This window comes from Gastrolobium bilobum, unplaced genomic scaffold (assembly GCF_033153095.1).
Source record: "Gastrolobium bilobum isolate Gb01-03AN ecotype WA unplaced genomic scaffold, APGP_CSIRO_Gbil_v1 utg39213, whole genome shotgun sequence".
Taxonomy (NCBI): domain Eukaryota; kingdom Viridiplantae; phylum Streptophyta; class Magnoliopsida; order Fabales; family Fabaceae; genus Gastrolobium; species Gastrolobium bilobum.
In genome coordinates, this window is record NW_026897470.1 from 84552 (window position 1) to 109311 (window position 24760).

The following is a 24760-nucleotide window of genomic DNA, read 5'->3' on the forward strand; positions in this document are numbered from 1 at the left end:
TGAGTTAAGGTAGAAATAGTTTAATTTAAGTTAAATTCTACATATTTTGATGGTGTTAAGGGTTGGAACATGTAATATACATTTGATTATTTGCCTTAGTATTATAATAAATTAACAATATATAATTTATTGTGAAGTTGGATAAAAAATATATATATTACACTAAAATTTTCATCTCAAGAAGTTGACAAAGGTGAGTAGGAACACATTAATAGATAGTAATAGTATAGTAGTGATTCTTTTTATAGGGGCAAAATAGATACTCTAATTTTATTTTTAACAATGTTAGAAAGTGGACTGGATCGAAAAAATACTATAGGGGTAAAAAAAAAATCATAAGAGAAACCATAGGGGTTTTTGTTGAACTTTTCCCTATATATAATTGATGAGATTATTGCAAGCATTGAACCTTCTAGTGATTTTACTCGTACCATATTCCAAAGTGTAAGGATACGATAGTTGATAATTGTGAAAGACGTCTCACCATGTTTAAACTCAATACTATTGGATATATTAATTATATAGTTCAATAGTATGTTCACATACAAGCCTAATAGGTGAAAGCATGTTTATTTAGGTTCATATAGATTAGAGCCCAATAACTTGCATTATCTCTAGGGTTTCTTAAGCTGGAGGTAACACCGTTGAGCACTCTAAACTTGATGTCTCTTTCAAACACCTCTAAACCCTTCTCTCTCAAACTCATTACCTCTAACAATCTTGAAATATTAGCTTCATGTGTTGGATTTGAGCAAGTAAGTTGTCTATTCGAAGATCTCATCGAGAAAGACTCATTTTAAATCACTTTCGTAATTCGACGGAAGGATTTTTCAGGATTTGAGTTTGAAGATACTGCAGTTGCAACCTTTCAGTCCATATCCCAGAAATTTTAGCCAGTTTCAGAAAGTGAAATCTATTGGGCTTTTTCTACTCGTCGAGACGATTGTTTTGAGTGGTCACTCACCTTAAACAGAGATCGGACGAAGGAGATATGGCGATCTGAAGTTTCTGGTACACTTTCTTGCAAATTTTAATAACTGGGGAATATTCTAGTGAGTTTCCAGCAACAAAGGTAGTCCATCTTAAGGTTTTTGGGCGCTTTGAATCTGTTTTTGGAGTCTCTTTTGAAAAATTCCAACTCTACATAGCAGTTTGACAAAATTAGAATCTTTGAAGTTCGTGGACTATAAAGTCACTCTTTCTAACTTTTAGCTCTGATTATAAATGACTAAATGTAATTCTTATGATATTCTAAAGCCACAATCATTTGATGTTATTGAATTTTATGGTAGAAAATTACATGTTCAATTTGGCATAAAAATATGAAATATTCCATAATGTATTAAATGATTTTGCATCTACAGTTGAAAAATGTGGATGAATATCAATAGAACAAAGATAAAGATTGTTGTAGGGATTACTTGCTAAATTCTCTAAATCTTCATCTAGCTATGACTTGTAGTGAATATAAGGCGATGAAAAAAATATGAAATCACTTGAGTGCTTGGCTCTCCAAAACTCTCGTAGCAGAAAAGTTCTTTGAATGCAAATTTAATAGGAATTCAGTTAAATAAACTTGAGAACATAAGGAACAAATTTAATACGAATTCAGTTAATTCAGTTAATTGCAGTGGTGATGAGGCAAATGTGACTCATATTGGAACTGCAAATTTGGTTTTTTCTTTAGATAAATTAATAACTTTAAAACAAGTTAGAGTAGTACATTTACTTAAAAAGAATTTGATTTCTATGAATTTGCTTAAGAAAGCTGATATGCCTTTTCAACTATGAATGACAGAGTAACTTTATCTGTTAACTCATGTTATTTTGGTTATATGTTCAAGGTTAATGGTATGTATAGGTTGAGTTTAGATACTGAGAGCATAAACCATGTGAGTTAAACTTTGATTGATCCAAAATTGTTACATGATAGACTTGGACATGTGAACTACAAGAAAATGCAACATCTAGCTAAAACTCATAATATTCCATTGGGTGCCTCTATTCGATTTGACAAATGTGAAGTATGTTTACAAATTAAGATCACTACAAAACCTTTTAAGTCGGTTTCCAAAAACACATAACTTCTTGAGCTTATACAAATTATGACCTCTGTGACTTTAGAAATTATGTTACTAGAGGTGGTTAGAAGTACTTAATAATATTCATAGACTGTTTTTCTAGATATTGTCATGTCAATTTGTTGAAATCGAAATATGAAGCTTTTGAAATGTTCAAGATTTTTAAGTCAAGAGTAAAAAATCAACTCAACTTGAAAATTAAGAGATTTAGGAGTGATAAAGGAAGAGAATACATAATGACAAGGTTTAAGGAATTTTTTGCTTCAGAGGACATAATACTTGAAACCATTGCTCCTTAGTCTCCCCAACCAAATGGTGTTGTCGAGCGCAAGAATAAGACTTTAACTGAAATGTTAAATTCTATGTTACTTACAGCTGGCATGCCTTCCTCCTATTAGGGAGAAGTAATTCTAACTGCTAATCATATCCTGAACAGGTTGTCACACTATAAGTTATCTATGAATCCTTATAAGATATGGCATATGTGTTCTTGTAGATATGATACTCTTAAGACTTAGGGATGTATTGCTTATGTAAGAATACAAGATCCTAAGAGACCTAAGGTGGGACCTAGAACCATTACTTGTGTATATCTAGGAAGTGCAGAAGATAGTACAGCAAATAGATTTTTGGATCTATCTACTAACGCATTGATAGAATCCAGAGATGTAGAGTTCTTTGAGAATAAGTTTCTCAAGTATCATAGCTTGAATGTTTCTGGAACTACATATATGATTTTAGAATCTCCTATAGAATCTGAAGCAAGCCCTTCTGACACTAACTCCATACAATTGGTTGTTGAATCAGTTTCAGTTAGAGTATCTACGAGAGAGTGTTCCCAAAGACTGGCGATGACTTTGTCATTTACCATCTAGAGGATGATCCGTTCTCCTATTAGGAAGCAATGAGATCTAGGGAATCTCTACTGTGGGCAGAAGCCATAGATGATGAAATGAGCTCATTGCTATAGAATCATACTTGACAGCGAGTCAATTTGCCGAAAGGGGCTAAGGCTATAAGTTATAAATGAATACTGAAGAAGAAACTAAATAATGATGGATTAATAGGTAAATACAAAGCACTTTTAGTAGCTAAAAGCTATAGACAACAAAGTGAAGTAGGCTATTTTAATGTCTACTCACCTGTGTGACATCTATCAACTATAAGAATTCTTCTTGCTTTGACATATATTGAACACTATATAATGCATCAAATGGATGTAAAGACAACTAGTGGATGACATGTTAATTCTTGACTTTGATCATTTTGCAGTGAATGATATGAAAGCTAATTTAGCTAAAGAATTTGACATGAAAAATTTTGGTATTGCTAATACTATTCATGGTATGAAAGTAAGCTTTGAAAGACAAGTAATCTCCCTTAGCCAGACTCATTATATTGAGCAGTTACTTTCTGCCTGGTGATACATTGAGTGCAAACTGAGTAAGACACCATGTGATTATAATAAAAGACTTAGTCCCCATGAAGGGACCAACATGGATCAGTTAAAGTATTTAAAATTGATTGGTAGTCTCATATATGCTGCAAGTTGCACTAGACCTGACATTAATTAATCACATTAATTAAAAATTGTTAGGCTTCAAAATACAAAAAGAGCAAAATGGCCGTAAACAGTAGCACATTCTCTAAAATGAGACTAGTCCAACGTACTCGCATTAATTAATCACATTAATAATAAAAATAAAAACTAACAGCATTATTAGTCGCTGTGTCTCCTGTAGATTAAATTATATTCAAAAGTTTATTATATCGAGCAGGGACAAGGATACAGCTGGGTTCATGGATGCACCATCAAAAGCACCACCAGCTATAAGATATAGGCACCCACCATAACACCAATTGCAATTGGGGCAACAATGCCCACATTCCCTTTTTTGGGTCTACTGCTGTGGCATAAACTGTGTACACCAACCCAAAAGTCATGACAATTTCAAATAATAATGCATTCCATAGGAAAAATCAGAATATATAGAAAAGGCTGATATTTCCTGCAATGTACAAATAATTATAAAATAAAGAGTTTCAATCATGAATGTAAGTGAAAAATGTAACCATCAATTTTATGTGTTTAAAGCTGAAGATTAATGGTTACCATTCCTCCACTAGCAAACTTGAGAAGAATACAAGCAACAACTGAACCAAGCAACTGCGCAATCCAATACAAAATGCTTCTCAACAAGGTTATGTTTCCTCCTATGAAGGCACCAAATGTGACAGCAGGGTTTACACGATGTTAAACATTTTTTTATATGTTTACATTGATGTGCCTTGGTATGGAAAAATTACGGCAAAACAGAAAAAGTACAGCAAAAACCCAGTCAAGTCATGGAAAAATGGAAGAAGGCACTAAGCCAATATGCAGAAAAATGGAGGTATTATAAAAACTAACAAAAGATAGATTGGTTCTATTTTGCTTACCTGCATTGTCGCGGTTGTGGTACCAGACTATGGGAGTTTATGTAAATAATTTGTGTAATGCACTGTTATGGAGAAAGCTACTGCTACTCTTATGTTTATGTATTATGTAATTTCTATGCTAGCTAGGCTTACTACAAATTGTTATCCATTGTAGCTATGTCAAGTAACGTGAATGAAAGTAATTTGTCTTGTTCCAAATAATATAACCTTCTACTATACAAATGTAGCTATGCCCTTGTGACCATTTCTATTACTTGTGGTTCATGTCATAAAGTACAAAGCATCATAGCCAAATCTCACATATGGGAAAATCCATAGAATGATTTCATATTTTGAAACAAAAATTGCTAATAAATTGCACAACACAATAATCATTAGTTGCAACCGACAAATGCTAGTTCCAGATTGCCAGGTAAAATAAAACACAATATTAGATGAAAAACAAAAATAAAAAAAATAAAAAAATACAACGGACTATATGAAATAATTTAGAAAGCAGAAGATAATCTTCACAATCTTTGATATCATATATGCTATTATATTCGGCTCACCCCAACAATAGATTACAGTCATTACATTGCAAGTAGAGCCGTCAAAATGAGTCAGCCCAGCTCATTAGGCCCTAACCTGCGCAAGCCAAGGCCAAAAAGCCGGCATATTAAACAGCCCGTATGGGCCAAAAAATTATATAACCCTACGGGTTAGGGCCAGCACGCTGGCCAAAAATTAGTTTAAAAAAAAAATCAATTACAAAACTTAAAATCCACTAAATCCAGTATAAAAATAAATGAACAAATAACTCTTTGTGTTGTCAATTTTCCATATTAAAATCATGACTCCAAATCTAAGTGATCACTGATGTGGAAATTCTAATCATACTTGGCAATGCCAAATGATCTTTGAAGGCAGATCAATGTCCCTCTCTTTGTACAAATAATTGGTTATCTACGAATATATCGTGCCTTAGTGGAGAATGTTGGGGGTAATAGGATTGATCACATTCCATCAATGATTTTTACAATATATGTCCTTGTTATGGACCCGTATAATGGGCCCATTAAGTAGCAAGTCCAACAAGGGGCAATCCAAGATATGGATTGATGCTAATCAAGGATACTAATCTTAATGTGACAGCATAGCTATCAGGGCTGGACCCTCACCATAGGAACCAAAGGCCCATCCACACTACCTACAGGTAACCTCTATAAATACAAAGGCAAACCCTAAAGGTACACACATTCTCTCTCTTATTGTTATGCTGTCACTGTGCACACACACACCCTTTTGGCTAACGCCGTTATAATACTCTGCGCACAGTGATCTGCTTGACTCAAGGGTATCTCCCTCATAGATACCTTGGAGAGGGCACCAGATCCAACATTAACGTACTAGCCTAATTGGGCTAGACATCTCTGTCTCAAGGACAGAACATTGGCGCCGTCTGTGGGGATTCTTTTCTTTGAATCTGAAGTTCCCACCGAATCTGACAAGGGATGGCAATCCAGACGAGGAGCAGTAGCCAGCAGCCACCCCCAAACCAGAATCAACCGTTGGATCCAATCATTGAGGAGATAAATCAGCCTCACAACCAGATCGGAAACAACGTGGATTACGACCACGTCCAGGTCGAAGACGATGTTTCAGACACCGCTTCGACGCCGGTGCGTCGAAATGGGGGAGCTGCGGCGAATGTAGCTCCAATAAGGAGCAACCCTGCCCAGCATCCTGGCGATCTGGCTACGCGCATTGTTCAATCGGCTGATCCGGATACTCGGTTGGCCAACAACGCGTTAAACGCAATCATGGAACGAATAGCAGCGCTGGAAACCCGTACTAACTTGCAACGACAACAAGATTTCAGGGCTATTCAGGAGGAAAATAATAGAGGGATGCAAGACCTGGAGCGGCGATTAACACGGCGGACTACGCCAGGAATAGCCAATGTCGAAGGCCAGCCTGCCAATGGTCGAGAAGGACCTAGGAACTCGGTTCAATCATACCAAGTTCCTCATGCAGAAAACCCTGATAACCTGGTAAACCAGGGATACCAGGTCGCTGATGGCCAAAATGCACAAAACCATCAGGCACATGTTGACGGTCAGGAGGACCGGGTTAGAGCTCAGTATCAACAGGATCCTCAAAACATCCGAGGGCGAGTAGAACCTGGTGGATATAGGAGGAAGTACAGCAGGGGGCAGTATAATAACAGCCCATTCACTACTGAAATATTAAACGTTGTCTTCCCAGAGGACTTTGACTCGGCACGTCTGCCGAAATATGATGGGAGCCAGGATCCGCAGGTGCACATAGATGCCTTTGACACGGACATGTACATTCGGGGAATTGATGAACCTCTCATATCCCGAATATTTGCTATAACACTAACTGGGGCAGCACAGGCGTGGTTCTCAACCCTGCCTGCTAATTCCATCGGATCCTTTGAGGAATTCGAACAGAAGTTCCTATTGAACTTTGCAACCAGCAAGAAGCATCCAAAGTCCGAGTTCGCTCTTGGAAAGATACGACAGCAACCTGGAGAAACCCTCCAAAAATACCTTAACCGGTTCAAGGACGCTGCATTGCAGGTCCCAGGGTTGCAAGAGAATGTCCACGTCCACCTCATTGTGGCAGGTCTGGATGGTGGATCCAGACTCGCCAAGTCGGTCTATAAGGACCCAGTAAGGACATTGGAGGAATTTAGAACTCGTTCGAAGAAATATCTCGAACTAGAGCAAATGGAGATTGCAAATGCGCAATCTGATGAAGGCAAAAGAGCAAGCCCGAGAAGGAGGAGCCCACCCCCGAAGGGAAAGGAACGAGTTGACAACAAGAAGAAAGATCAACGCCAACGAATCCCGGACATGAGGGACCGCATTGGGAGGTATGACAAGTATACACCTTTGAATGCGTCGCGTTCTCAAATCTGGAGAGAAGTAGCCACGACGGAGATGAAAAAGGTGGAGAGACCTCGTCCCATATTTGACAGAGGAGGATTAGATAAGTCCAAATACTGCGCCTTTCATGATGGGCCAGGCCACACAACTGATCAGTGCTGGGATCTCCGAGATGCGGTGGAGAAGTTTGTAAGAGATGGTAGATTACGTCAATACGTAATAAAAACCCAAGGTTCCAGAAACAACAAAAGGAAGTTGGGAAACAGGAATCGAAGCAAAAGTCCCGTTACTGAAAAGAAGAACAAACAGGATAAGAATCAGAAAAATGATTCCAACTATGACGAATTCCCATAAGTGGAGTTTGATTGTAATGTAATTAGTGGAGCCTTGGGGGGAGGAGGAGATACTGTAAGTGCTAGAAGAAAATACCTGAAAGAGGTACTCTCTATTCGAGATCGTCCCAAGTTCAAAGAAGACCCAACCAAGCCAGATCCACCTCTTTTATACTTTACCAAAGAGGACATGTGCGGGGTGTTGCCGGGTCATGTTGACGGACTGGTAATTGCGGGGACCTTAGTGAATTGTCGGGTCAGGAAGATTTTCGTGGATGCAGGAAGTTGTGCCGACATCATACTCTGGGATGCTTTTAAAAAGATGAACCTGGATGAAGAGGACGTCAAACCTTGCAAAACGACATTGGTAGCCTTTAACGGAGAACATACGCCTCCTAAAGGTTACATTGATCTCAGGTTAACCGTGGGAGCAAAAGAAGTGTTCAGATCAGAACGGGTTAGGTTCATAGTGGCTGACTTCCTTTCAGAATACAATATAATCCTAGGAAGACCGACCATACATCAGTGGGACATGCTAGTTTCTACAAAACACCAGAAGTTAAAAATGGTCAGCAATAAGAATGAAATAATCACTGTTTGTGGAGATCAGAAGGAATCCAGGGGCTGCTACTTTGATACTATCAAAGAAAATGAAGGGGACGTTCGAGCCCACCCCGAACTCACTCAGGGGATAAAACTGGTAGGAATCTAATTCCTCAGCAATCTAAGAAGCCGGTCAACATGGTTGAACTCGACATGAGAGAAAAAATAATGCCGAGACCCGAACCTGATGGAGAGCTTGAGGATCTCACGCTAAGGAAAGAGCCTGGTCAGTTTACCCGCATTGGTAAACCCATAGACCCCCAGATCAAGCAAATTTTGGTTGACTTTCTTAAAAGCAACTCGGATGTTTTTGCATGGAAGTCGTCATAGATCCTTGGCTTCGACCCCGCATTCTGTTGTCACAAATTGGCAGCTTATCCGGGGTCCAAGCCAGTTTCTCAGAAGAAAAGAAAACTGGGACCTGAAAGGAAACAAATTCTACAAGAACACGTTAAAGATCTCTTAGATGCTGGGTTCATTCGAGAGATACAGTACACGACATGGCTAGCCAATGTGGTGATGGTGAAAAAACTGAATGAGAAATGGAGAATCTGTACTGATTATACATATTTAAACAAAGTTTGCCCAAATGATGCTTATCCTATGCCTAACATAGATCAGCTGGTAGATAACTCGGCTGGATTTCGTCTGTTGTCTTTCATGGATGCCTATTCAAGATACAACCAGATCCCAATGTACCCAGCAGATCAGGAAAAAATGGCCTTTATTGCTGAAAATGCCAACTATTGCTACAATGTGATGCCATTTGGGCTTAAAAACTCGGGCAACTTACCAGAGGATGATGAATAAGGTCTTCGAAGATCAGCTGGGCAAAAATGTAGAAGTGTATATAGATGATATGATTGTGAAGTCATTTGATATGATGAATCAAGTTCAGGATCTTGAGCAAACGTTTCAAAAGCTCTGAAAGTATCGCATCCGCCTCAACCCGGTAAAGTGCGCGTTCGGGGTGGCAGATGGAAAATTCCTGGGTTTCATGCTAACCCACAGAGGATTTGAGGCAAACCCGGATAAATGCAAGGCATTGCTTGACATGAAAGTACCCCAAAGCAAAAAGTAGGTCCAACAGTTGACCGGACGATTAGCTGCGCTAACCCGGTTTCTTCCAAAATCGGCTGAAAATGCCCTCCCATTCTTTAAACTTTTAAAGAAAGAAGCAACTGACGGATGGAACCCGGCATGCGAAGCCGCGTTTGAAAAGATAAATAAATGTTTATCAACTCCACCGATCCTCTCAAAGCTAAACACAGGAGATGTTTTAATTTTGTATTTGGCAGTAGGGGAGGAAACAATAAGCGCTGTACTGATCAAGGAAACAAACGAAGGCCAGGAGCCAATTTACTTTGTCAGTATAGCCTTACAAGGTGCAGAGGTCAGGTATCAAAAGCTAGAGAAGGTGGCTTTTGCCTTACTGGTCATGGCTAGAAGGTTGCGGCCGTATTTCCAAGGCCACCAAATCATCGTCAGGACTAACCAGCCTATTTGGCAGGTGTTGCACAAACCAGACCTGGCAAGAAGAATGACTAACTGGGCAATAGAACTCAGTGATTATGACATAACGTAAGAAAGTCGGAAAGCAATCAAAGCACAAGCCTTAGCTGACTTCATAATGGAATTGACACCACAGAACTCGGAACATGAGGAACATGGGGACGCATGGAAGGTCTACGTAGATGGATATTCCAACAATAGAGGAAGTGGGGCTGGAATCATGTTAGAAATCCCAGAAGGAGTATCCATAGAGCAGTCTCTGAACTTGGGATTCCCAACTTCCAATAATCAAGCTGAATACGAAGCTCTAATAGCTGGTTTGATCCAGGCTAAAGAACACGAAGCTAGGAAAGTGCACATGTTCAGTGACTCACAGCTGGTAACCTCGCAGATAGAAGGAAAGTACCAAGCCAAAAGTCCTCTACTGATGAAGTACCTGAGTCGAGTTCAGGAAATTATGGCCGACTTTGATGAGGTTTGGGTTTCTCATATCCCGCGAGGGGAGAATAGCCGAGATGACATCTTGTCGAAGTTAGCCAGTACCAAAAATTCGGGTAATCACAGAACCGTGGTTCAGCAAAGTATAACAACGCCGAGTTGCGTGATGGTAGTAACCTCTATAAACGACTGCAGGAAACCTCTGATCGATTATCTGGAGAAAGGGATACTGCTAGAGGATCGCCTGGAAGCTAGGAAGCTGGTCCGAGATGCGACACAATATGCAATCGTGAATGACCAGCTATTCAGAAAGGGTTTGCATAACCCCATGCTAAAATGCTTGAACTCGGAAGGAGCCGAGTATGTCCTTGCCAAGATCCATGAAGGAATAAACGGGAACCATATGGGTGGCAAAGCCTTGGCCAGAAAGGCCCTCAGAGATGGTTATTATTGCCGACCATGGGGGCAGATTCTAAAGAGCATGTCAAGAAATGTGATAGCTGTCAGAAGCATGGCAAGTTGATCCTTTCACCATCGGAAGAACTGAAATCCATCTCGCCCCTTCTTCAAATGGGGAATGGATTTGCTAGGACCTTTTAAAGCTGTTGAAGGACAACTCAAGTGGTTGATCGTGGCTATGGATTACTTCACAAAGTGGATAGAAGCAGAACCAGTCACCACGATCACCTCGGCTAGAGTGCAAAGGTTCTTTGAATGAAATATTGTTTCGAGATTCGGAATCCCAGCCGAGGTGGTTACTGATAACGGAACGCAGTTTGCTGATAAGAAATTCCAGCAGCTAATGAAAGACCTACACATCACACATCGTTTCGCATCTGTGGAACACCCACAATCGAATGGGCAAGCCGAAGCGGCCAACAAAGTGATTGTGGAAGGTCTCATCCTGTGCTAACTTCATTTCCCAATATGCCATCTCATACGTGATTTTGAAATCACTCAAACTCTTGCTGTTGTAGGCATGGAGATATTGAAGCTTCTCATGATCGCTTCGAAGTTGTGTTAAGGATGCTTGTGCCTTTCCCAAGTCAGACGAACTTTGGGTATATTTTTTCTTCATCGATGAAAAATCTTCTTTCACCTTGAGCAACTCGGCAACAGTCTTTGCTTTTTCTTCTCGAGAGGCAGCAGTCTCATCAAGAGAACGAAGATACTTACGCTTCAACAAACGTAATGATCTCGTTAACCCAGACAACTTCAGGCCACCGAGCTCCAGATCATCCAGTACCTTAATTTCTTCAGCTGTGAAGGGGTTTGTACTGGAGAATGACTCAGGCGGACAAACTGCCTCTCGAATAGCATCAGATACCCCGGACTGCCATACGACATGCTTGGCCAAACCAGAACGCGAAGTAGGAGGAGGGGCTTCCATCACTTGCCGAGGAGGGGATGGAGGAACATTTTCGGTGGGGATCTCCTTGCCTTTGTTCCTAACTTGCCCTTTTTCTGTCACCTTGGCTTTTGTCTTGTTGACAGCATCCTTGGGCGGATTCAGCTCTGACACCTTCCTCTTTTACCCCAACCCGGGGGAAGTATCCTTCTGCAACAACCCGGAGGTAGACTCGTTCTTTCCTTTGGTCAAGGCGGCCAACCAGCTTGGAAGGGCGTTTGGTTGCTTTTCCATTTGGGGAACTGAAAAGCAAAATAAAGCAAAATAATGAAATTAGCTGTTAAGCGCAATATAAAGCACTTCAATATAGCAATCAAACATACTTAATTCGGCATCAAGCTCCTCTTGAGACTTATAAATGAGAGACGCAACGCTAGCATGCTGATGCGTCTGAAGATATGTTACGATGGCGATCACGGTATTAATATCATTGAAGTCTAACTGGGATTCTTTAAAGCGGTAGCTGGAAGGAGGAAAATGGAAATGATCGGATGACCAGCATAAGGGAAATTTTCCCTCTACATCCTTCGTGCCACTGTATTGGAGAAACCATACCTCCTTACCGGGATGCGCGCACACCTTAAAAAACTTGTTTTTAAAACCTTTAAAGGACTCCGTGTAGACCTTAAAGAGTCTACGGCCAGGGACACCTCAGACAGTGATCCAACCTTTCTGTTCTGGTGGTTCTCGACCAGTTCGACAAGAGATAACTTGAAAGAAGAAAAAGAAAACCATAACGGAAGGACGAAGAACAAGGTAGGCACAAAACCGCTCAAAGGAATTAACGAAACCCCACCCGTTGGGATGGAGTTGTGTAGGGCATATGTGAAGATGATTGAGTATCTCTATTTGAAATTCGGTCGACGGAAATCGGAGTCCGAGTTGAGTAATGGTAGAAGAAAAAGAAGCAAGGACCCTCTTCAGTTCCGCCAGAACATACGGGTTCGTCTTCTACAGGAGCTACGATGTCAAAATTTTCAACCGACCCGGCAGAAAGTCTAGCCACGTCCTCCGCAGAAAGCTCGGACGTGGTATTCAAAACCTCATGAGTCACCTAGGGAAACTGGGATGTCAATGAGGCTGGCGGAGAACCACAGCGTGACTCGGCAGAACCAGATTCCTCTACTACCTCTCGAGGGGGAGATGCCATAAATGCCTAGAAAAACAAAAAAGTTTAAATCAGAAGGAATGAATGGATATACCTGCATAAAAAATACTAGAAGATGATGAGTCACTAGAAAATGAAGAGCTGGGCACGTCAGAAATAGTAATCGGATCATTGGCCCCACCAGATGCCGACATCGATCCAACAAAAATTCCATGTCGGCAACTTTCCAAAGTGGACTCGGCCAACGAGTCACATCCTTGCGCGACAAGCTTAGAACTCAGGTAGACGCAAGAGTAACAAGGGACACCTCCTGAGACAGAGGAAGGATAGGGCAAAGTATGGATGTTGGAACGTGAACCCGAAGTTGTCATGGGTTAAGAAGACGGAACTGAAGGACTATTTTTTATGAGACACTTATCCCGAGAAGAGCAACCTCTACCCCGGTGAGACCTTAACTCCCTATTCGACACCTTGGCCCTTCGCCGAGATCTACCACCACGGCAGCCTCGAAGCATAGCTTCCTGCTCTTCTTCTTCAGTCCTGGGAATCCCCCAAAGCCAAAAACGAGCACCTGGAGGAATCTTTTAAAAAAAATCAGGGTTTTCCTCCCTCTGCCCTTTAAAACACAGAGTTGAAGAAAAAGAGTTTCCCCCCCTCATTTGGTCAAAAATTGAAAAATACTAAATGTCAAATAGCAAAGGGAGGAGGAGGAGAAGAGCAAGATGATGATCATCAGCACGACAGGAGGGAACATACAACTTCTGAAAATATGTGACTATGGAAGTTTTTCACAGGTTCTGGAGAAATAGAAAAAATCGACGATGAAACATATACATCTTCAAATTTAAAAAGCATACTAGCAAGAAAATGTTAAAGCGCAGAGTCTCACAACAGAATCGACAAAAAACTGAAAATATGTGCAATACCTGTTGAAGGAAGATGAAGAACCGAAGCAGAAATGGGGCACAACACTCAGAAGACACATACACGAAAACAAAAAACTAACACTGGTGCACAATGCTCAAAAGCGAAACGAAAGCATGTAAGAGGGAAAGATGGCTTATATAGCCAAGCAAGTGACCACTGAAGTGTGAATAGCAAAGGTCAGGGTTATTTAGGTCCTTTCACCCTCAACTCATAACTGCCACGATCGTGGGTCGAAACCGCAATCATCATGCACGAAAATCACAGCGCAGAGGAGGCTAGGGGGCAAGGGCAAAACTGCCACTTCACACAAAAAAAATGATTAGACAACTGAAGCGATGCTGCAATAAATGCGCATGAAACACAATGACAGCATAAGAACGGCTGCAGCACGCTAAAGCACGCGGGCTGGAACACGTGGCACAACGCAATGAGTATAGTTCGCATACCTACATATGAGACAAGGTGTATATGAACATGCAGGTGTTCACCAAGTTCGGAGCTGACGCTGGGGTAATAGTCAACTCACGGTTATTTCAGCACAGCTTCTACAAGGAAGCAGCAGGCATACATGCATGCCCTAATAACCTGGGTAAAATGCCGACGCGGGTTCTTCATGAAAATACCGACGGGATCATGCACAACCGTTGACCAAATAAATATGCAGATACATTCTAAGATGAGGAATACCGCTTGGGGGCAGCCCGCAAGTAGGATTAAACAACTCAAGCATATTCTTAACTCAGAGTAGCAATATGGTTGATGCTCAACCAGCAAGGCAAAACGAGGGAAATGGCGCTGCACATAGGGAAGATAAGAACCAGAAAGCAAAATGTATGCCGACATTAGGAGGCAACCCGACAGATCGACATTGTACCTGGCCCAAACATTGGGGGTACGCAAAGTATTTCACCGGATTGACGCTCAACCCGTCGACATAAGGGGGCAAAGAACATCCCGTGAGAAAAAGAATTCCCTCGTAAGCGGAGCATGCAAGTCTGCAAAAGCGCAAACACATTCGGGAGTAAAAAACTGGGAAAGAGGCACTCATAAGTTCATCCCGACTACCCGGATACCCAGGTAGCCCGGCTGAGGGGCAACTGTTATGGACCCGTATAATGGGCCCATTAAGTAGCAATCCCAACAAGGGGCATGCCAAGATATGGATTGATGCTAATCAAGGATACAAATCTTAATGTGACAGCATAGCTATCAGGGCTGGACCCTCACCGTAGGAACCAAAGGCCCATCCACACTACCTACAGGTAACCTCTATAAATACAAAGGCAAACCCTAAAGGTACACACATTCTCTCTCTTATTGTTATGCTGTCACTGTGCACACACACACCCCATTGGCTAACGCCGTTATAGTATTCTGTGCACAGTGATCTCCTTGACTCAAGGGTATCTCCCTCATAGATACCTTGGAGAGGGCACCAGATCCAACATTAATGTACTAGCCTAATTGGGCTAGACATCTCTGTCTCAAGGACAGAACAGTCATGTTTAACCAAAAATTTTAACAGACTGTCACACCAACAATAAATTTTCTCAGAATGTCACGTGACATAATTCGCTACACTATTCAGCGAAATATGTTTGCAAATAATTTGTTAAACAGTGTAGCGAAATATGTCATGTCAGGCTGCACAGTCAACAAAAATAACATGTGTCAAGTAGACAATAATCCAATCGTAATTCGCTACACAGTATAGCGAATTACTGTCTGCTTGACACTTGTTATTTTTGTTGACTGTGTAGCCTAACATGACATATTTTGCTACACTGTGTAGCGAATTATTTGCAAGCATATTTCGTTGAACAGTGTAGCGAATTATGCTACGTGACATTCTGGAAAAATTTACTGTTGACGGGGCAGTCTGGTAAATATTTTGATTAGGCGTAGCAAAATAATCACTCTCTCAGATAAAACTCCCCCCGTGTTGGGTCAAGGACTCAAGTCAAGGTCTACGGAAGTCAATTAAAAAATTAAAAGAAAAACTAACCGTTGATTCAAATAATAATAGAGTTTATTTCTTTAATTAGAAGTTTCAAATTAGAGTGATAGAAATGGATAAAATGCTTTTGAAAAAGCCACCTTAATATGGATATAACAAAACTCGGAACCGAAGTAATCACATAATGGATTATTCGCTGGAGAAATCGAAAAAAATAAAATAAAATAAAAAGTAAGAAAGTGTAATAAACTAGGTAATGGCTATTACTAATCCCAAGTTTCTGCGTTGGGTTAATCTATCCTTATCCTTATGGTGCATTAAAAAGGAAAATAAAAGTTCCTTCCAAAAGGAGTTCTCCACATCTCGGAAATCTAAATGGTCTACTTTAAAAAGGTTAAAAACAAAATTAAAATACAAAGAGCCACTAGGATTGGTTTATTTGCGAGGGCTTTGGAATAATTTGTATGAGATCTAGTTTCAAATATAAGTATAAAAAAAGTCAAAATACAAATAGTTATATCCTATTTAATATAGTATAAATGTGGGAAGGTTGAAAATTTATTTGGCATTTTCTCATTAGATTTTTTTTTGATATATCGACTCTAATTATCTCTGATATACAAATAGTTAAAATTCTTCGACTTTTTCAAAAATGTATTTAGTAACAATTGAGTCGAGATTCTCTCCCCACCTACTCAGCGTGTATTATCAATTGATCCATATTCATTGTATTTAGGATTTTATTAATCTCATGTTAAAGGAGATAGTTATCTCATGTCATAGAGACAAACTAGTGAGCTCCACCACTTGAAAAAATAAAAGAAAAGAAAAGAAAAAGGTGACACAGATATCGAAGAGTGTGTAGGAGAGAAAACTAATGTCATGTGACATAAGAATAGTTTTTCCCTTGTATTTATTATCTAATTTCCACTTCTTATTCATGTCGTAAAATTTTATTGTTCTTTGTTTACTTAGCTTTCTAGTACCAACTCAACTCATGATTTGCCGGTTAGTTTCAATGTACTCTTCCTAAGACATAATATCAAGTGAAGATATCAGACTCTCTTCTTTATAAAACTAAAAAAAGGAAAAAATCCCTCCTAAAAAAGAAGAAGCAATTATCGATGAGTATTATATTATAACTTTAAACCAGTTCTTGAGGAAGTAAATAATTTTTTTTTCATATGGGAATAATTCTTTAGTATTTGGTGGATAGGTTCGATAAGGGTATGCATGACAACCATTCTGTTCTCTGGCACTATTTCTGAAAAGAAAAAATTCTTTTCTTTTTCTGTGCCTTGGAACAGTTTCGGAGAGAAAAAAAAATGTTTGATAACATGTTTTATTTTTATTCCAAGAATGAGAATTGTATTTGATAACACAACAAATAATAGAATAAAGAATCATTCCTATTAAGCGTAAATTTTTTTTAGATCATCACTTTCCTTTTCATATGGTGTGGTGGCGGTGGTGATGGCGACAGGGGTAGTGTTAATGGTGGTGATGGTGGTGGTTGTAGTAGTGGCGTCGTGGTGGTGGTGGCGGAAGTGATGGCATGATGACGTTAGTGGCAGCGGCGATAGTGGTGTTGATGGTGGCGATGATGGTAGTGATAATGATGGTGACAGAGATGGTAGTGGTGGTGGTGGTGACAGTAGTGGTCGTGACGATGGTGGTGATGGTGATGACATGGTGGCGGCGGTGGCAATGGTGTAGTGGTGGTGGCGATGGCAATTGCGTGATAATGGTAGTGGTGGCAGCATCAATGGTGGTAATGGTGGCATAGTGGCGGCGACTGCGACGATGGTAATGATGATGACATAGCGGTGACTGTGGTGTACTGGTGTCGTGGTGGTGGCAATGGCAGTGGCATGATAATGGTAGTTGTGGCGGCAGCGGTGGTGGTAATGGTGGCGGCGATGGTAGTGGTGATAGCAATGGATGCAACGATGGTGATAGTGATGACATGGTGGTGGTGGCGACGACAACGATGGCGGTAGTCGTGGTGGCGTGGTGGTGGTGGTGGTTGGTGACGATGGTGATGATGGTAGTGATAATGGTGGTGATGGTGATGATTGTGGTTGTGGTGAAACGACGATGGTGACGATGGTCATGTCGGGATGGTGGTGGCGGTGGTGATGATGGTAGTTGTAGAGAGAGATAAATGTTTCTCATTTTGTGCTCGGGATAAAAAAAGCAGAAATTTTTTGATTCTTTTTTCTATTCCCCAGCACAAAAATTAAACCGGTTCATCGCGAGAATAAAAAAATAAACTGATTTTACCAAACAGGTTTTCTATCCATTTCTGTTCCCGGGAGCAGAAACTAAAAAAATTAATTCCGGGAAGGTTGTCATGCTCACCATAAGAATATAGGTTTAAATCTTACTATTATTATTGTATTAAAAAAAGGTTTATGTTTGTATCATGTTGTTGGAAGCAACAATAATTTTCCTGCAGACTAAGCAAAGGAGAGAGAGAAAGTGAGATAAGAAAAGTAAAGAAAAAATTTGTGGAGTCCATGATTTTATTGTGTGTGCAGGTAGCTAGAGTAGTTTTCTTGTAACATTATCTTTACATATTCCTAAAAAAAATAAAAGGCTAGGTTAAGCCCATGGTAGCTAATTGTAGTGGTTAAAAGTGGCTATTTGGACCCTAAGATCAAAAGTTTATTTTTTGGAGAAAATTTTTAGGGAAGACAATATATATATATATATATATATATATATATATATATATATATATATATATATATATAGGGGTAGGATATTCTTACACTGGTGTAAGAGTTAGAAATCTTATACTCAATCTTGATCATTGATCCACTTGTATCTAATGGCTCACATTACTAAAAAAATTGAGCCCTTAGATATAAGTGGGATCAACGGACAAGATTGAGAGCGTAACTTACACTAGTGTAAAATGATCCTGACCCATATATATATATATATATATATATATATATATATATATATATATATAGGACTTGCAATTTCTCATGTTACATGAGAAATTCAATTTTTTCTAGAGAGAGAAAAAGGGGTGGGGTCCACTTTAAAGAAAAAAATAAAAAATAAAAAAGTGATTGGCACGGACATCGAAGTGAGAGTAGTAGGAGAGGAGACTTCTCATGCAACATGAGAAGTCTTTTTATATATATATATATATATATATATATATATATATATATATATATATATATATATATATATATATATATATATATATATATATATATAGGGCAGGATATTCTTACACTGGTGTAAGAGTTAGAAGTCTTACACTCAATCTTGACCATTGATCCACTTGTATCCAATGACTCACATTACTAAAAAATTTGAGCCCTTAGATATAAATGGGATCAGTGGACAAGATTAAGAGTGTAACTTACACTGGTGTAAAATGATCCTATCCCTAATATATATATATATATATTGTAATAGAAGAAAAATATTTTGATACTACGCGAGTATTGAAAACTTAGTATATCTTTGCTAAAATTAGGGAAACAAAACTTAGTTTTACTTTTTTTCTCCAACTTCTTTATAGTTATTGATGCCCGAGTCTTATTTTTTTTCTATTTTTAGTAAAAGATTAAGTATTCTTATAGGTTGAATATATACTCCTTGGAAAACCTTTGACCTTTAACACACTTTTGGTTTGATATTTCAAAAGTAATCTATATATCTAAAAAGAAAAGAAAAGAAAGTACACTAGTAATTAAATAATGTATTTATAAATGCCAACTGTTAAATGAAATACTCAAGAAAAGATGCGGTAAGATATACTTATTCAAGAAATTTTCAAGTAGTGTTTACATGGCTTTCACGATTTTTTTTTTTTTTAAGAGTTAATTTTGTTTGCCCTTTAATCTTAAGGTGAAGTTATCCCCAATCAATTTATAAAATATGGGTTAAGTTAGTCAGGTTTTCGAATTAGTTTTTGTTCTAACACGAACTAACTCAATCATCATGAATTTGTTTTTTTAAAAATATATTTAAATTAAAATAATATTATTATGAATATTTTTAAAAAATTTAATATAAAATGACATCATTTTGACAAATTTTGTTCAAAAAAGTTGAGACGTCAACATGCTTTTCTGGCCCAAACAAAATGGGTTATATTTATATTATATTGTAGGAAAATAATTGTCTTATGTTATAGAAATAGAATTACAAGTGAGATTCACATGTAAGAGGAGAGAGAGAAAATAGATGTAAGACTCACCTCCACTTTGTGTGTGTAAGAAGTTTGTTTATTTTATGTAACATAAGATAAATATAACCCAACCAAAATTGGTTATTATCGGGCCGAATTAATTTAAGTCGATAAAAGAAATCTCTCTCTTTTTTTTGGTAGATGAAATCTCTCTTAACTTGACCCAACTTAATCTGACTAAATTTAATTAATTCAATTTTTATTTTTGTCCATAACCGATCCAACCAACCTATCATCAGGACCTTGAAGGACAATATTAAAAACCTCATGAGCAAAGTAATAGAGTTAATATCACAAAGGATAAAGTGCCCACAACAGGGTAAGTTAGCAAATAGCAATGGTATCAACCGTAAAAGAGTCAAGTACAAAAAACAAAAAAAATCAAGAGAGAGCAAGCTGATATTAATACATTTTTTAAAAATCGGCAGTGCAATGTAATGCAAAAAAAAAGTTTTTTTTTATGAAAAAGGAGGGTTAGGTAGTAGGTTACTTCATGATTAATTAATAAAATATATGTTTACACCTAAAAAAACTTTGCATAAGGCATCGAGCAAAGTTCATGAAATAAATTGAAAGATAAGACTTTCAAAATGAATAAATAAAAATTTAATTACTCTTTATTTAGTTTAAAGTAAATCATAATTTTAATTAACTAAAATTCAAGAATGAATACACTCTTATTTACTTTACTGGCTTAGAGCACTCATGCTAGGTACATTATATTTATAACCCATTATCTAAATGTAACTAACAAAGCATACACCCAATGGCATGTTGCCCTCCTTTATCAGATTATAATGTAGAAATAATAAATTTCAATACTGTCATAGTTCCACAGCATGAAAACAAATTGTACGTGTAAGCCAGTTTCAGATATATTGCACATTATGCTCCAACCTCAGTAAAGTATATCAAAGAAACTTGAAAGTGGACACTTCTTAAAACATGTGAATCATAGTACAAGTTTGCGGTGAATAACCAGGTTTTTGAATCAGAACGACAAGAAGGGTTAGCTACCTTGAACTCCATAATTGTAAATTGAAATTAGATCAATCATTATAAGAAAGGCAATTTCCAAATAATTGCAAAATTATGAAGCACTGAAATGGAAAAACCATTCTCAACATTTGCAAAACATCATCAATTAGTGAAATTCTACAATATCAGTTTGATAAGAATTAACACTTTCAACTTTATAGAAATAAAAATATCCTGCAAATTATCTGCATTCAATACTCTGTTTCCAGGACACCATCAATAAGGCCAAACTCCAAAGCCTGCAATCAGAAAAAGCAGTAACACAAACTATCCAGTAAGTGATTTCTAGAGGATCAACAATCATAGAAGCTGAGATTAGAACATAATAGCAGCCATCACTGAAACTAGTCACCATAATAATCCTCCTCACAGAAAATGGACAAATGGTTATTCAGATTACAACCATGGATAAGTGTTTTCACAAGCATTAATTTTACAGACTAATTAACCCAATCAAATATTTCACTAGTATAAACTAAAGAGACAACCCAAATTAAATTGAAATGTTTACTTTTATCCATCTTTTCCTAGATTTCATATCTTTTTGGAAAGACAGCAATTTTGGTTTCTTTGAGAATTTGTCCACAGTTCTACAAACTTCTTATTTCACAGCTATGGAAGAAAATAGTTCACATTACCTCCGAAACAGACAGAAAACGGTCCCTCTCTGTGTACTGTTGCACCTTCTCTAATGGCTGTCCGGTGAAAGCACTATACATCTTGTCAATTTTCTGTACTCAAAATAGAAGGGAAAGAGGAAAAACTTAGGCTTAGCATTTCAAGAACTGTCAAATAAACTATTAACAAGAAAAAGAATGTAGTAACTGCTGCCACAAAAACTTGAGCATGAAGAAAACATGTCAACTGAAGTTTCCAGTTTCACACACATAGAAAATTGGAATTTAATATTCTTCCTTAAGGAGGCTAAGATATTTTTTTCCCAGTAACAGGGATTACAAGAGGCAGCACATGATAATTAATTGAGAAAATCCAACAACACCTTAGATACCCTTCTCTGATTGTCACAAATATAAATGCCACAGCTAAGACTCAACTAAAAATCCTGTTTTCAGCATAATCAAGTTCATAGGAGCATTACAGTTGTTCAGAAATTATTAGAATTGTGTAACTCAGATGAAAAAAAGACTAACATGGCGAGATTGAACAGCTTCATTCACTTGGCGTCTCACATCCTCAACATGACCCTACAATCAGATTAAGAGCAATCAGAATCATGATGTCTATTAAGTGCTGACCAAAGAACACATTATAACTTATCCTGCTACCTATCAATCAAAATTATTTTAAATGTAAAAATGAAGAACAACTTACTTTCCAAAGTTAATGCATCTATACATCAAATGTCAAACTACATAATGCGTTCCACAATTAGCTTGAAAGATGTGAATTTGAGCATAACTTTAATGTTGGAAGAGATCATGCTTCCAATATAACTTTTAGATGATCCGTTGCCACTAGTCCCATAAAATTAAAGGCTACTTAATAGGCAATTTGGCATACTAGCTCCAATCTCAAGGGAGGAAATTCACATCCTCTAGTTTTATAAAAGTTTGTAACTTAAGGGAGGAGAGGGAACATGATATGCATTTGAACACTTTGCTCATATACTAGATGGTGCAAATATAATATCACATTTGTCCGGTCCTATTATTATTTCGATATAAATTATGACTGTAATCTTATTATCCTCTTCCTACACCAAATCAGTATGGGAGATTTTACATTTCCGTGACTTATCAGCTTCTAAATTCTCAAGTGCATCTTTGGTAAGAAAATTTCAAGAGCTTGAATCTTACCCCGCATCCACTCTGTGGTTGATGTATCATTATGCGAGCATTTGGCATTGCATAGCGCATTCCCTTCTCCCCACCGGCAAGGAGAAGTGCTCCTTGGCTTGCAGCTACTCCGAAACATACCGTACCAACCTTGGGCTTTATCTGAAAACAAATGGGGTCGCCAAATGCTTTTAAGGTAGAAACATTGACAACTAATAGGAATTAAAGTAACTAGCAAAGGAGGGTAAGTGTAACTGGATTCAATATATATATATATATATATATATATATATATATATATATATATATATATATATATATATATATATATATATATATCTGTATGTATGTATGTATGTATTGGGCAGGAGGGGTTGACAAAACCTTTTATCTTACCCAAGACATGCAATCATAAATCGCCAACACTGAATATGTGCTTCCACCAGGGCAATTTATATATACCTGCCAATAGAAGCAGCTCAATATAAATCCCATTTCATGACTTGACGAAAGTAAAATAACAATGTCAAGACACAACAAACCAGTATATCTGCATCTGCATCAATAGTAGCTAGAGTCACAAGCTGCGATATAACTCTCTGAGCCACTTGTGCGTTAATTGGCTGTCCTATGAATATTATACGATTCCTGAACAAAACAGTTGAGAGATCAAGAGGTCCTCCAGGTGTCATCACTGCTGGTGTTATTGGTGGATTCCCCTTCCTGGCTTCAATTGCACCATAACTACAAGTAAACTGGAATATCAATTAGTTGTTTTTTCCATTCTCCACTACTTTAAAAAAATGCAGAGACTGGGCACTAAATTCATGTCTGTGAGAGAAGCCTCTTAAGAATAGTTTCAACTCAGAGAAAAAAAGGTACACATAAAATTAATTAAAAAAGACATCTACAGTCTAGCTACAATGATGCTCCCCGAGACTAACTGAATAGATAGGTTACGCCGTTCATTGCCAATTTTCCATGCCATAGTCTATCAGCTGAATGCTACAGTAGTGTTTCACGATGCACTGCTTTATAACCTAATTCACCTCTATACAGATACACTTACTTGTCCAGTAAAGAATTACAGACAAGTCAGGCCTTGAACAATACAAAATGGTCAAAAATAGGTATTCAATGGCATGCTACCAAACAACCACATAATACATGAAGCACTTGAAAGAGGAAAGGAACAGAATTGTACCTTGTACTAGCATCATAGGTATTTTTCTCATCAAGATTTAAAGGAAAGAGAGGGCTTTTACTAGATAACCCTGCGTTAAACAAAATATACACATCAATATCATATCATAACATGCTGTAATGCAAAGTAGTCCGTATCCATAACTCATTGCCTTATAATAATAATAAGCAAACAAAAACCAATTATTTGTTAAAAGGATTTAATTTTGATCCACTGGTGGTGTAAAGAGTTTTGAATTATCAATGAACCACATGGTGCCTATTATTTAAGAACCTGTGCTGCAAGTGAGAAACCTTCTGTGGTACTAATTTGTGGTCAAAATTAAACTCTTGGTTAAATATCTGAAATTACGCAAGACGGTTACTTATCATGAAAATAGATTAATTTCAGTCTAATTAAGACATTTATTGCTTCAAAAGAAGGACCATTACACCCCAAAGAGAAAGTAAAACAAACCTTGAACATTCCCAGCACCAAATTTCGAATAGCAGCCAAAGAAAAAGTGATGAAGTTAAAAAATTACCAACTTTTGACGAATCTCCATATGGGCCAGGAAAGGAAGAAGCAATCGAGCACGGGTTTCTGGTAAAGTGGCAATTCAATTTTTAGGATTTAAAAAACAAATGCAAAAAAAAAATTGAAAATTGCATCGGATAATATGAATATGAACCTGTGAGAAAATACGAGGTGAGAAGGACTTCTCCCGCGAGAAGCAATAGTGAAGATAGCACTCGCACTAACTGACACAGCTTGAGCTACCATTGTTGAAGCTTGAATCTCCAAAACAAAGCAGCGTTCAGCAAA

The 24760-nt window shown here is 38.1% G+C and overlaps 1 protein-coding gene and 1 pseudogene across 1 annotated transcript; both read right to left on the bottom strand.

Annotated features, from left to right (window-relative positions):
• Positions 1–3760: 3760 nt before the first annotated feature.
• LOC133307144 (aquaporin TIP1-2-like) lies at positions 3761–4526 on the bottom strand (annotated as a pseudogene).
• Positions 4527–20996: 16470 nt separating this feature from the next.
• LOC133307156 (ATP-dependent Clp protease proteolytic subunit 6, chloroplastic) lies at positions 20997–24760 on the bottom strand. The gene is made up of 9 exons (XM_061507604.1): positions 24627–24760; positions 24480–24538; positions 23957–24026; positions 23295–23496; positions 23149–23214; positions 22774–22914; positions 22108–22161; positions 21595–21687; positions 20997–21195 (listed from the first exon to the last, which is right to left on the bottom strand). The coding sequence occupies exons 1-9, from the start codon at positions 24716–24718 to the stop codon at positions 21148–21150; spliced, it is 825 nt and encodes a 274-aa protein (XP_061363588.1). The 5' UTR covers positions 24719–24760; the 3' UTR covers positions 20997–21147.

What these genes read in the sequence shown, in the direction of transcription:
- LOC133307156 (XM_061507604.1), bottom strand. Translation starts at nt 24,718, where the DNA reads ATGGTAGCTCAAGCTGTGTCAGTTAGTGCGAGTGCTATCTTCACTATT. An exon ending in TTTATGATTGCATGTCTTGG is followed by an intron (nt 22,915 to 23,148) that starts GTAAGATAAAAG and finishes ATTTGTTTTCAG; the next exon opens with ATAAAGCCCAAGGTTGGTAC. An exon ending in AACCACAGAGTGGATGCGGG is followed by an intron (nt 22,162 to 22,773) that starts GTAAGATTCAAG and finishes ATCTGATTGTAG; the next exon opens with GGTCATGTTGAGGATGTGAG.